This window comes from Etheostoma spectabile, chromosome 4 (genome assembly GCF_008692095.1).
Source record: "Etheostoma spectabile isolate EspeVRDwgs_2016 chromosome 4, UIUC_Espe_1.0, whole genome shotgun sequence".
In the NCBI taxonomy this organism is placed as follows: domain Eukaryota; kingdom Metazoa; phylum Chordata; class Actinopteri; order Perciformes; family Percidae; genus Etheostoma; species Etheostoma spectabile.
Window position 1 is genome coordinate 24,300,862 of NC_045736.1, and position 12,913 is coordinate 24,313,774.

Genomic DNA, 12,913 nt, shown 5'->3' on the forward strand with positions numbered 1-12,913 from the left:
TACGCATATTTCTCTAATCATTGCGAACATATTTCCCATTTACCTTCATTAGCTCCGCCCAACCGGAAGGCGGCCATTGTGTATTACATTCTTTTGAAATCCTGCTAGGCCATGACTGCAATCTTCTTGAATCTTTGCAGGTAGTATCTACTGACACTAATGATGAAATGTTATCCAAAGAATTTGTATAGTGCGAAAAATTTGCAAGTTATAGAGTAGCAACTTCCTGTCAGGGTTGTTGAAAGAAGAAGTTGCATATCTGGCCAATATTTATTCCGATTGCCACCAGATATGACACAGTTGTTTCACATAGCGGCGTGAGCATCCAAGCCAAATTTAGAATGAATCAGCCATTAGATGGCGCTGTTAAAAAAATGTCTCTGTTTTTTTCTTTGACATATGGGAACCATACTTGTTACCATACATGTCTAACTCCTCCTGGGTTGTGAGTCCAATCTGCACAAAAACTTGGATATAGACTTGGTGGACCCTCGCAACAAAAAGTTATCAAAAGAATTTTGATAGCTAACACAATGCGCAAGTTATAGAGGACCAACTTCCTGTAGGTGGCTGTTGAAAGAGGAACGGTTGTATCTTGGTAAACAATCAGATTTACATGAAACTTAGAATCTGTGGTCTACATGTGACATTGAGCTGCCCTCCCATACTCTATCCACACCCATATACACAGACCACGCCCCTTTCATAACTTGCAGGTTGACCACCACTGAGTAAAAAAAAATCACTCAAGACATGCATATCATTTAAAAAAATGCCTCCAAATAGTGTTAAAGGCCAGTTTTTTTGTCATTTTTGGTAGTCGCGGGTTTTTTACCTCAATTTGATGATCACGTCACATTGGGTAGAGTAGCCTCAGCCGAGTACTAGAACTATGGCGACTGACTTGGACGTGAGAGGGCAAACGAGGAATTGGCGAAATCTCCTGGTGAGTTGCTCTCATTTAGCAACGCAGCAGTGTCAGTGCAGCAGTGCAGACAATCATTTACTGTCGATGAATAGCAACGAGTGAAAGTCAACGTTTTCTTTCTATGTAATGACAATGATCATGTCGTTAGTTCAGATTAGTACTGGTAAACTTATCTACATCTAGGAATAGAAGGCATCATGCTCTCTCCTTTTTATTTGACAAAAACGCAGAATTTTAAAATACATCCATATGGAAGCTTTTTAAGGAAGGAGCAGGTTGGGTCACACGAAAACAGAAGCACACACACAGATAGCTGCAGCAAATCAATCTTTGTGTTTGTGTCTGTTTTTAACCTTTCTCAGAGTTCACTCTTGACCTAGCTCTTATCCTTCTGATGTTTATCTGTGATGTGTATCACTGGCAACAGACTATGCTAACCATCTGGTTATACTAAACACACATCAGAGCAGTGATTACACAAACTTCCTGGTTGCATATTTGCATCTGCAGAGATATCTGTGTCATTTCTGTTGACTGTCCCCTCTCAGTCTCCAGATGAGGGTGCATTCAGCCCAATCTTCTGTGCTGTATCAGAGGAAATGGAGGGGATAACTGGGAAGTATTGCGACAGTGACTGCTGCCTGGTTCTCCCTGCCCCTTTAGCTCGAGACGCCGCCCTTGCAGTCAAGGACTTTGAGATCTGCGAAAGGCTGACGTCAAAGCTCTGAAACAAAGCTATCAGGCAAACGGGCTTGATAACAGAAAAGTGGTCAAATTCCACTCTCTTACCGTAATTTTTGTGTGAACAATTTTGACAGAATGTGTCTTTAAAATCATTCAAGATTATTTTTTTATAAAAGAGAATCCCAAATGAATCATGTGTTATATATTGTAAATGGTAAAGCTTTGTCACTTGCGTGTGAATAACAGGCCAAATACTGTGTGTTTAATCACTTACTTTTCATATCAGCTATCATATTGTCTGGGTAATTCTCATTCTTGAAAATAAATATGTGAACTATAAATGTATATAAATATGTTTTCACGAAAGTCAGGTATGTGAATGAGTGAATTGAAAGAGTTTCCTGAGACATGCTGACACCATGTGGTCAAATTATTCAGACATCACAATGACAACAGAAGAAGTGGCACAATCACTACTCTTTATTTACTGATTGATTAAAACACCATAAAACATTTGGCGTTCAGTGCCTTTTGAAGAATTTGTACAGCGTTCATCACAAGGTGTCTTCGGCCTCGCTACTTGGCTACAGAGACAGATAGTGAGAGAACAGTATGGTCAAAGAGGTTTTTAATAAGTGTACTTGTACAAATAAGTGTGTGTCTACAAATCATCTTTGGTGAATAAAAGAAGATACAAGACCATGTTGTAAGTCTGCAAATAAGCTTTTTTTTAACAAGTGTGTCACTACATCTACCACCACGCAAACACATGTACCTTTCTGATGTTCCTCCAGTATCTCATGGATGATCTCTTTGAGCACATGATCTAGCTGTTTGGGTGAAAGTCGGACGCCAATCTCCAATGTTTCATCCTGGACACACAGATGAAATTTTCAATGGCTTGTATTCAATGACACTATTCTTTGGTGAAAACAGCAACAATGTTGGGGGTAAAGGTTGTGCGTGCGTGCGTGCGTGCGTGCGTGCGTGCGTGCGTGCGTGCTCACAGGATTCTCGCCACGTTCCACCCGAGGAAGCTGTTGAACTGTCTCCTGTTCCAACTGACCATTCGATTGAGGCTCCATGTCCTTTCTACCTTCTCTCTCCTGCAGTACAGGCACACAAAACACATTATTTGCACAAAAATTAAACCTACTGTAATACAGAATGGACTTGTACAACCTCCAGCCACAATACCTACTTAAATCAAGAACAATAGACAGTTCATCAGCTTCTTATACTCATTTGAAACTGTGAGCAACATCCACTTGACCTTTTTTTGTAACTTTATCCTTCAAACTTTGCAAAACTAAACAACAAACTAAAAAACTCAATTCCATCTATCCTTTTGGACAAAATGGACACAATACTACTGATATTTTAAAAGGAAATGTGTCAATGTTGATATGTTTTTGGTACTAGAGCTGTAACTAATGGTTATTTTCAATACTTATGTATTTACCAGTTATTCTCTCAATTAATTGATTAATCAATTAATTGATTAACACCCAAGGTGTTCATCAAATTGGTTTTCTTGTCGAACCAACACGCCAAAACCCCAAGGTGTTCACAAAAGAAAGAAAAGGAGCAAAACCTCATAACCGAGAAGCTGAATATAATGTAAGACAAAGCTATAATGAGTTAAGCACTAGACTACATTGAAAATACATCAGGCATCCCTAATAAACTCAGCTCTACTTGGGCTCGCTTTTCAATCCAACACAAGCTGCTTACCTTCATCAGCATCATCTCCTTTGGACTGAAGAAGGTGATGTGTCCCTCAGTCTTCTCAGCCAGCAGCGCCACCAGGCACGCCAACACCAAGCAACCAGCAACTGCTCCACGCATGCTCATTCTGCTCCGTCCTGGATAAATACACAAACATACACATGCATATACACATATACTGTAGGCATACATGCAGAACAATAGGCTCAAGAAAACATACAGTACAGTCAGTCCACAACAACAGAAGTGAGTTGCACATAGGGAAAGGCCACTTACAGAAATCAGGGAATGTTTTTAGCAGTGGGAAAGAGAAGCAACAGTCAAACATACAGTACATGAGTTGCAGTGTGTGTGTGTGTGTGTGTGTGTGTGTGGGTGTGTCAGAAACAGTAACTAAGGTGAGAGTAAAAGACACAGGGGATTCCATGTTATTATGCAAGGCAAACATTAACAAGTGTGGAAGTAAAAAGCAATGAACTGACAAGCGAGATAAGATATCAGAGTTGACCAGCCATACTACATACAACAGCAAGACAGCTCTGTACACAAAAGAGAATAAAGGCAGGACGTCAAAGCAAAGAAAGACAAGAGTAAAAAAGAGTGGGGGAAAGCCCAAGAAACAGAAAGAAACAGTGAAGCCATGTGTTATACTCACGGGCTGTGTCAGCTTTGGACAGTTGTTTAAGGAAGTGTGCTTTAAGATGAGCAGAGTTCCACGGGTCTGAGTGTCAACTTGTCCCAGTTAGCCTTTATATCGTGCCCTATCCTGCTCCCTACACTTTTCCCTGTCCTCTCTCACCCCCTTCACAACAAGCTCATTTAAGCACTCTCCTCCATGCTCCTGGCAACACACATATTACTGGCTTTTTTATTAGGGCAGTAAGCTTACCGTGCTTCATGTATTTAGGCCTTTGACCAGATAGACAAAATGACACATTGAGGAAGATAATAAAGAACTCAGATTGTGTACTAAAGGAGAATAATCAATACCACAACATAGAAATACTCAGTTTCAAGTTAAAGTCATGTGCTCAAAAATTTCTGTAAGTAAAAGTCAAAATGTATTAGCCTCAACATATACTTAAAGTGCCACAAGCAAAAATCATTATGCAGAATGGTTTGCCTCAGAATAATGCATAATATATTATTGGATTATAATAATTGATGCATTAATGTGTGCTAATGTCGTGTTATGAAGCTGGTAAAGGTGGAGCTAATTTCAATTACTTCATATTCTTTATCTGCCGGGTAGCATGTGAACTTCCCCTGGGGATCAGTAAAGTTTTATCTTAATCTATAATATTACATAATTTATTTGTTGATTGTATTTTGTATTGTTAGTTTGAACATACAAACTAACAAGTAGTATCAAATAAATGGATAAGAAGTATAAAATAGCAGAAAATGAAAATTCTCAAGTAAAGTAAAAGTACCCTTAAAATAGTGCAAAACTTGAGTAGGCTAATTGTACTTAGTTACTTTCCACTACTGCAACCCTGTGGCATATTATTAGAAGGTTTGTGTGAGCTACATAGCATACTGAATCATGTGATGTGATAATGCAGTGAATTAATTGTAGAGGTGGTTGAACAAAGAAATCACAAATCACAGCCTCATTTACATATGTTATGGTAATTGAACCTTAAAACAAACTTAGGTGGAAGATTAAAGCTAACTCATTCATCATAACTCATCTTAAAACAGATACTGCCAATGACTTTCATGTGGTTTACAAAGTTAAACACCAAAAACAATTATTGTGATTAATATACTGGACTTTAATTGTGTTAATTGTGTGTGTGTGTGTGTGTGTGTGTGTGTGTGTGTGTGTGTGTGTGTGTGTGTGTGGTGTGTGGTGTGTGTGTGTGTGTGTGTGTGTGTGTGTGTGTGTGTGGCAGCCAGGAGATGATTGTTGAGGTCTGTCATAAATTCTTTGCTCTAAACTAATACCCAACACAATGTGACATTTATGACCTACCAGACCCGCATGCATCTGTTCCTCCGAAACATCATGGCCCCAAAGATCTCAATCTTTTGCTTTTTCCTACGGATGACTTCAGAATCAGAAGCAGAATCAGCTTTATTTGCCAAGTATGAGGAAATATAAGAGGAATTTTGATTTGGATCATCATGATTGCTTACAATGCGCTTACATATACAAAACAAACTATATATACACACTATAAACAGAAACGATAGACTTGTAGCCTAACTGTTCTCCTACATGGTGAACTGATGGTGAAATGTTATCGCAGACTGGGTTTATTCTGTTGTCTGAATACTCTGCAGGAGTGGACAATTAAAAACATTACCACTGTTGTATCGGGTTTATTGCAATTCATGGACAAGAGTTCAGCTTTGTATCTCTTCTTTAACACCACAGTGACGCACACGCTCTTGTTACATGTTTCCATCTCCTAGGCTCTTCATGATGAGCTCTTGACTCGTACTTTTAAAATCAGCACTTTAACCATACTGTAGTCAGTGTTTTATGTCAAACTGTTGATTTTAAAAAGTTTAAAAAAAAATCTGATCTTTGATATCAATGTAGGGCCTACTTTTATGTTTTGATGTATTCACAATGTACACTGCAGCTGAGTCAGGCATAGCAAATTGCATCCCAATCAACGTTGGCTGCCCACTGCACCAACTGAGTACTGCATTTGTATTGGAGTTTACCTAAAAGATCATTCTTATTGTCATAAACCAAATATCCCATAAAAAGAAATGAAGTAATGTGTCGTAGAGCTAAAACAATTGATCGATCAGTCGATCAAAGGAAAAATAAAATTCTGTGGTTCAGCTTAAAAAAAATGTGAATATTCCCTTTTTTCTTAGTAGCCTATGCAATACTACATTGATTATCTTTGGGTTTTGGGCAACTGGTCAGACAAACCCTTGAACTCTAATATTAGACCTCCAAGTGTCCAAAAACTGCAAAAATAAATAAAATAAAAATGGGCCACATAGCATTGATGACATATTCCTTCATAACATAGGCACTGTAGTGACTCAGTTTCCTGATACACCTCCTGCTCCTATAAGTGGCCCACCTACCTAAGCACAAATGTGTATCAATCTGAGGCTGAGTATAGTATCCAACAAACGCACTGTTTACTCCTGTTTTATCCAAACTAACGGTGCACAGCTCTTTTAGAAAAATTACCGTATATTTATAAAAGATGACACTATATTTGAGACCCATTTTAAAGCCCTTAGGCTAAATGTATAAGCTGTGCTTTGCCAATTCCCTCACTCTGCTGTTGCACCAAGGGGGACAACATCCTCATCAACTTGACTAGAGCATTAATCAGAGAAAGTGGAAACTACTAAAGCCTACGTGACATGGCCTATAACTTCAGATACAAACGGGCGTGCGTTTCACAGACGGAATACATATGAAGGAAAATGTTTAGAGCCAAAATATTGGTTAATACGAGTCTTATCCTTTAATTTTTTATTTTACTTCAATATTTGAGAGTGACTTTTGGCTCTGCATGCATAACGCATAGAGGTACAGTATTTTTTTCGATTGTTAAACGACAGTGGGCACAACTGAAGCCACATGTGCAAAACTCAAACTACTGTTTACACTACCAACAGTCACCTGAACCAAACAGTTCACATCTCCTGCAAAACTCATTCCAAGCAACACAACTCTTAACACACTTCTCAAAACAGGCTCAGTGAGGCCAAACACTATGCACAACCTTCACTAAGATAACACACACTGTCACTCAGAACACACTGAGAGTAAAACACCAGCGTCAAACACCAATACAGAAATTACAAACTTTCTCATCTTTACAGTTTGAGTGACTTCACAAAACCCAATAGTTAAAAAAAAAAAAAAGATATGGATTTTGTGTAATATACTAATTTGTATGTAAGGTAAACAACAAGGAATGAAAATCAGCAGTTAGCTTCAATATAGTATTTTGTCTCTAGTAATTTATGGAATTACTGGAAAAAACAGTAGCAAAGAATAGTGTGATCCTTATCCTGCCTCTCTCCAGCATCATGGGGCAAGTTTTCTTCATGGATGTCTGCATCACCTCTAAATACTAATGAATGTGGTGTTTCCATTGCTTTTACCTCCTTTACTTTCTGAAAAACAGTGTAAGAACGAATTTTACTATAGTAAAGATAGTAAAGTAGTTTTTCACATTTATTTCTGTGTATGTAACCTCAGACATCTTACCCGGACATATTGGTATCTGTTTATGAAGAGAACGCATAACGGTGGAGCTTGGTAAAGTTTCTCCGTCGTGTCTCGCGATAGTATGACGACATCGCGGTATTTGGGTCATGTGGCAATTTGATGAAACGTATGATACAGCCGTCTTTTAGCCGAGGTAACGGAGCTGAGCAGACACGCACAGCGTGTAGCTGCAGAGATATACTTATCATGGTAAGAGAACTGGCGCTGGATGTTTGTTAATTATACAGTTTGTCATTGTAGGATACAATCGAAGCCTCTCTAAGATCACCGACGCTTTAAGATCAGAAATGTTTTTTTTTCCTTATGTCTTTACCTTACTAGTCTCCAGTTAGGGGCCTTTCAACACGAGTGGGGCAGTTAGCCACCCCTTTGCTAACATTAACCGGAATTTGTCTTTACAACAGAACTACTTTAACAACTACAGATTGGAGGACATTTATCAGTCGCAGTCTCACATTTGAAACCCCGCGATTTTTTTTTTATTTTTTTTACTTTTTAGCAGCAGCACATTGACGGTAGTGTTTTGGGCTAAAGTTAGCTGGACTGCTAGCATTACGTAGGCACGGGCCTATCAACACGTGGGTTTATAACGACAACGTGGTTACGTCTAAAAGTTATCGTAATGTAACCTGAAGTAGGAAACACCGGTTATAAAGAATTAAATTGTCTGTAATGTACCAACATTAGTTGTTTTCACTTAGTCCAATTTCTTTTCTTTTTTTTAACTTCCGCAGGTGCTGTTGCACGTGCTGTTCGAGCATGCGGCGGGCTATGCGCTATTTGCAGTCAAAGAAGTGGAGGAGATCGGCATGCTGCTACCTCAAGTAGGTCTTCTGTCTTTGTTTTTGCTGTTTTTATGTTTTCCGGATGGACCATAGATAACGAGGTGTATGTTTCAGGTGGAGGAAAGCGTGCTGAGCATCGGGAAGTTCAACAGCATGGTGAGCTTGGCTGCCTTCTTCCCCTTCAAGTCGGCCCAGGCTGCTCTGGAGAACATTAATGCCGTCTCAGAAGGCAAGCTGATTTTCTACTTTGTGGCTGTATTCGCGTCCTCAGTTGTAATGATGTTTTATAATCTGTCAATCCACTGAGTTACTGTGCTGACAACCTAATGTACAACCTGAACAATTGAAGTCCGTTTAAAATGCAGCAGTGTTTTGAGTATTGTGACCTGGCAACAACTTTCGTTGGTGTGACCTTTTAAAGGATTTAACTTATCTAAATGAATGGAACTTCCAATACTAGCAGTAGCTCAACATAAATTGACAGCTTTTTGATCAACACATATAATGGCAAATTTGGATAGATGAGATACTATCCCTTTTAAGATGGCCACATTATTCACTTTAATTGTACAGATTGGACTGACTACCTAATTGCATCATTTAATAAGGCTGGTCAAACAAAGGAGCAGTCTGTATTAAGTCACATTGTCAGTGTCACATTTTTCAAATGGCTTTGCTGCGTAATATTAGATTCATTTCAGCCAAGTGCATATAGATATGACTAATTCCCCCCCACCCCTTATTCACTTGCAGGTGTGGTTCATGCTGACTTGAAGTTGTTCCTAGAGACAAACCTGCCCCTCTCTGGGAAGAAGAAAGCTATTTTGGGGGTTTCTGATGCTAAGATTGGAGCAGCTTTACAGGAAGAATTTAGCATTTCCATCCAGACCGGAGGGGTAGTGGCTGAGATAGCAAGAGGTGAGTAGAAAAATTGCCCCCCTCCAATTTCATTTACCGTTTGGGAAGATTATGCTTTTTGTTTGAATATAGGAAACTGGGAAACAAGTAGACTTCCTATGGGCTGGCTCAAACAATGTCTATTGAGACTGTACACAAAGAGAAAAAGTCTGTTCAGGTGACAAGTCTGTCATCCTGAATCCATGAAGATACTAAATCTGAACGTCCTGGTCATTGCGTCATCATCTTAGTTATCTTGTTAGTGCCATTAATCCAGACAACCCTTTGTTGAGTCTTTCAGCTGTCAGTTGCTGTCACTTCCACTCTTATGAGGTCTGAGTCTATTCTGTGCGCCTCCAAGCACAAACTGTGTGGCCACAGCTGACTTCCAGGGTAAAGTGAAGTTCAAGTCAACGGTTCGAACATGTCATACAGTCCATGCGTCTGTTGATCAGCTAGACAAAGAATCAATACTTTCTCCATTGCGTGTCCGTAAGGTTTCGCGGACCCATCCCATTCAAAGTTGTGATTACCAATGTATGTAGCTTCTTGCTACTGACATTACAGTAGTGTCGCAAGTTTTCTGACAATCATTGTCTTGTGTCGGCAGTGAATGGTATGGCTACCACTTTCCAGAGCTGATTAAGATAGTGCCAGACAACTCTACATACTGCCGCATGGCTCAGCTCATCGGAAACAGGAAGGAGTTGTCGGAAGAGAGTCTGGAGAGTCTAGAGGAGGTGGTAATGGACGCCGCCAAGGCTCAGGCCATTCTGGATGCATCACGTTCCTCCATGGGTCAGTACTCTTTAGAGATGTACATGTATAAATATAATTCTTGCCAATTTGTCATCTGTGCACAAAACCTGCTTGTTTTACACACCATTTGTCAAAGCAGTTATGAACAGAAATGCCCCTTATTTGCCCACCCTGGACCAATAATTGTCCTGGGTGACTAACACAGGGGGGCAGAGTATCTCTCTCATAAACCTGTAGTGAAGGCACAAATCCTCACTGCGGATCCTGTCGGGAGAAACAACCCCATATTGCATTTGAGTTTACCGGTGTAAACTAATTAATAGCTGAAGCTGCCTAAATGGGTGATTGATTACATCGCTCCGCTCAACACCTCCTGCTCTGTTCTCCAGGTATGGACATCTCACCTATTGACCTGATCAACATAGAGAGATTCTCCAATCGTGTAGTGTCTCTGGCTGCCTATCGACTGGAGCTGCAGGAGTACCTGCGCTCCAAGATGAGCCAAGTTGCTCCAAATCTAGCCGCCTTAATTGGAGAAGTGGTAAGTGTAATGTTTTTTTTCTATATCTATGGATTTTTTTTTCTGGGGCCAATGATGTTATATCAATATCTGTCAATCCACTGAATGTGTGTGATGAGAAATATATCCAAACTGATGGTCCTCAGGTGTGTCAGAAGTCAAATCCATTAATGGTAGTCCAGCAGTGCTCTGCGATTGACACGGAGTGTGATGCTGTTTTCTTTTTGTTAGGTGGGAGCTCGTCTGATCTCCCATGCTGGCAGTCTAACCAACCTGGCAAAGTACCCAGCCTCCACGGTCCAGATTTTGGGAGCAGAGAAGGCCCTGTTCAGGTATTGGGGCATCCCTTCCCTGCTGGGGAAAGAAGTGGCTGCAATGATGGCAGGGCTGGGCAGGAGCAGAGCAGGGTGACCGGAGAAGACCTTTTTTAAAGTCTTTTCTAGAGTGATCCCTCTCTCCTTAATGCACTCCCACAGTCTGAGCATCCATTTTACAGCACTGAGGTAGAAAATCTGAAAAACCTGGATACTGGAAGCATTACACACACTTAAAATGCAAATGTCTCACTACTGTATGATTTGAATATATAAAGTAATTTTAGAATTGTACACATTGTTGTATACACATAGCACTTTGAATTCAGGTCCTGAAATGTTTTGACCTGGATATGATTTCTCAGTAAATATCAGTAATGCAATTGTTGCCCGTAGCTTACATTTTCACTTGTGCTTATTGTGCATCATTTTACTATTAAACTGTTAAATACGCTGTATTTTTTTGCACAGAGCTCTGAAGACTCGTGGCAACACCCCCAAGTATGGGCTCATCTTCCATTCCACCTTCATTGGGCGTGCTGCTGCCAAGAACAAGGGCCGGATCTCCAGATATCTGGCAAACAAGTGCACCATCGCCTCACGCATTGACTGTTTCTCTGGTGAGTAAGAACCTTATAATAATGTATACTTTATGCCCACGCCTTCAGATCACAATGCACGTGGCATTTTTGCAATGATGTTCACATTTTTCGTCAACAGTATTCATCCTTTTGGGTTGGTGGTGAAAAGCTAATTCCTGAGCAAAGCCACAATCACTTTTATCTACTTTAATCCTCTGCTGGCTTTGTCATTGGTTGTTAACGTAACTTTTCTTGCAGAGGTACCCACAAGTGTATATGGTGACAAGCTGCGTGGACAGGTGGAAGAGCGCTTGTCTTTCTATGAGACGGGTGACGTGCCACGGAAGAATGTGGATGTCATGAAGGAAGCTGTAAAAGAGGTAAGCTCATAATGTGAGAAGCTGGGTGGTACTCGACAGGAATCAATTGTCAAAGTGCATTTGTCAGTTAATGCTGTAAATGATGAGAAGTCTTTCCTGACATCACTGTGAGGGTACAAACTGATTTAATGAGCCTGATGCAGCATAATTTTTCTTTAAAAAAAAAGTTGGTTTCACTCAAATGTAATTTAAAGCTTTTTTTTCCCACTTGTCTCAGGCTACTGAGGTTGCAACTGAGATAAAGCGGAAAAATGAGAAGAAGGAAAAGAAACGCAAGAAGCGTGAGAAGAAGTTGCAAGATGAAACCAATGGTGAAGCAGAGGTAAGCATTGCCTATGGTATCTTACATGCATGTTTTGATTTGAGAGTTGACCTACACACGTGGTCCTCTCTCAGTGTACGACATGCTATATTACCGTGACTCCGAACCATTGACAGGTCATAAACAATAGACTTGATCACTGAAGTGAGTCAGACATTGCAACCACTTAAAGGATATATTCTAAATTAAGGCAAGCTATGAAGACAAAATTACGTCAGTATTATCACTTAATTTTTTTCTTATTCCTTGCAGGCAGAGAATGAAGTGAAGAAAAAGAAGAAACAAGCAGCTGAGGACATTGAGGTTGCAGCAGAGGAGAGCCCTGCTGCAGAGAACGGAGCGGAGGACTCCTCGGCCAAGAAGAAAAAGAAACGAAAAGCTGGGGTAGAAATCCAGGCAGAGGAAGCTGCTGCTACAGATAATGGCGCAGAGGAAATGGATACTCCTGCCAAGAAGAAAAAGAAACGAAAGACTGAGACTACGGCTGCAGAGCCAGCAGAAGAGACTCCAGAAACCCCAGTGTCTGAAAAGAAAAAGAAGAAGAAAAAAGAGACCTAGAGAATGTGGTCAAAGACTAAATCTTTATAATTGTGTACAGTTTCTTTTTTTAATTCAGTTATTGTTTAATTTTTGTCATGTCTTTTGTGGCAACCTTAAACGGGATTAGACTGCAAAGAAATGCTTAACTGTGCCTTGAAGCCAGTGACATTTTACTTGTACTTCTGTAAATAACTATCATTAAACTTTTTGACAAGTAAAACATCTTGACTGTTTAAGAATTAAGTGCGATTTC

The 12,913-nt window shown here is 40.0% G+C and overlaps 2 protein-coding genes and 2 non-coding genes across 5 annotated transcripts in view; all 4 read left to right on the forward strand.

Annotated features, from left to right (window-relative positions):
• Positions 1-12,913, forward strand: part of zgc:64106 (retinol dehydrogenase 12) — a 29,596-nt gene that overhangs the window by 6,421 nt on the left and 10,262 nt on the right. The window contains exon 6 of one of the 2 annotated variants that reach the window (XR_004331738.1): positions 1,477-1,770. Coding sequence is in view for 1 of the 2 variants with exons in the window: in XM_032514120.1 (XP_032370011.1) it covers positions 1,477-1,656 (180 nt within the window). In the remaining variant the exon portion in view is untranslated. Of the gene's footprint in view, positions 1-1,476; positions 2,345-12,913 lie in introns of those variants that run through there. The other variant, XM_032514120.1, reaches the window with a different exon arrangement.
• Positions 7,639-12,880, forward strand: nop56 (NOP56 ribonucleoprotein homolog). Its single transcript, XM_032514123.1, is given in 13 exon segments — positions 7,639-7,751; positions 8,297-8,386; positions 8,462-8,576; positions 9,101-9,272; positions 9,560-9,621; positions 9,623-9,736; positions 9,854-10,042; positions 10,393-10,544; positions 10,755-10,855; positions 11,309-11,457; positions 11,677-11,798; positions 12,016-12,120; positions 12,373-12,880. Coding segments are annotated over 13 exon segments (1,758 nt in total). The 5' UTR covers positions 7,639-7,670; the 3' UTR covers positions 12,679-12,880.
• Positions 10,166-10,285, forward strand: LOC116688725 (small nucleolar RNA SNORA26). The gene has a single exon (XR_004331855.1). It is a non-coding gene; the product is annotated as a small nucleolar RNA SNORA26 (small nucleolar RNA).
• LOC116688719 (small nucleolar RNA SNORD57) lies at positions 11,873-11,939 on the forward strand. The gene has a single exon (XR_004331850.1). It is a non-coding gene; the product is annotated as a small nucleolar RNA SNORD57 (small nucleolar RNA).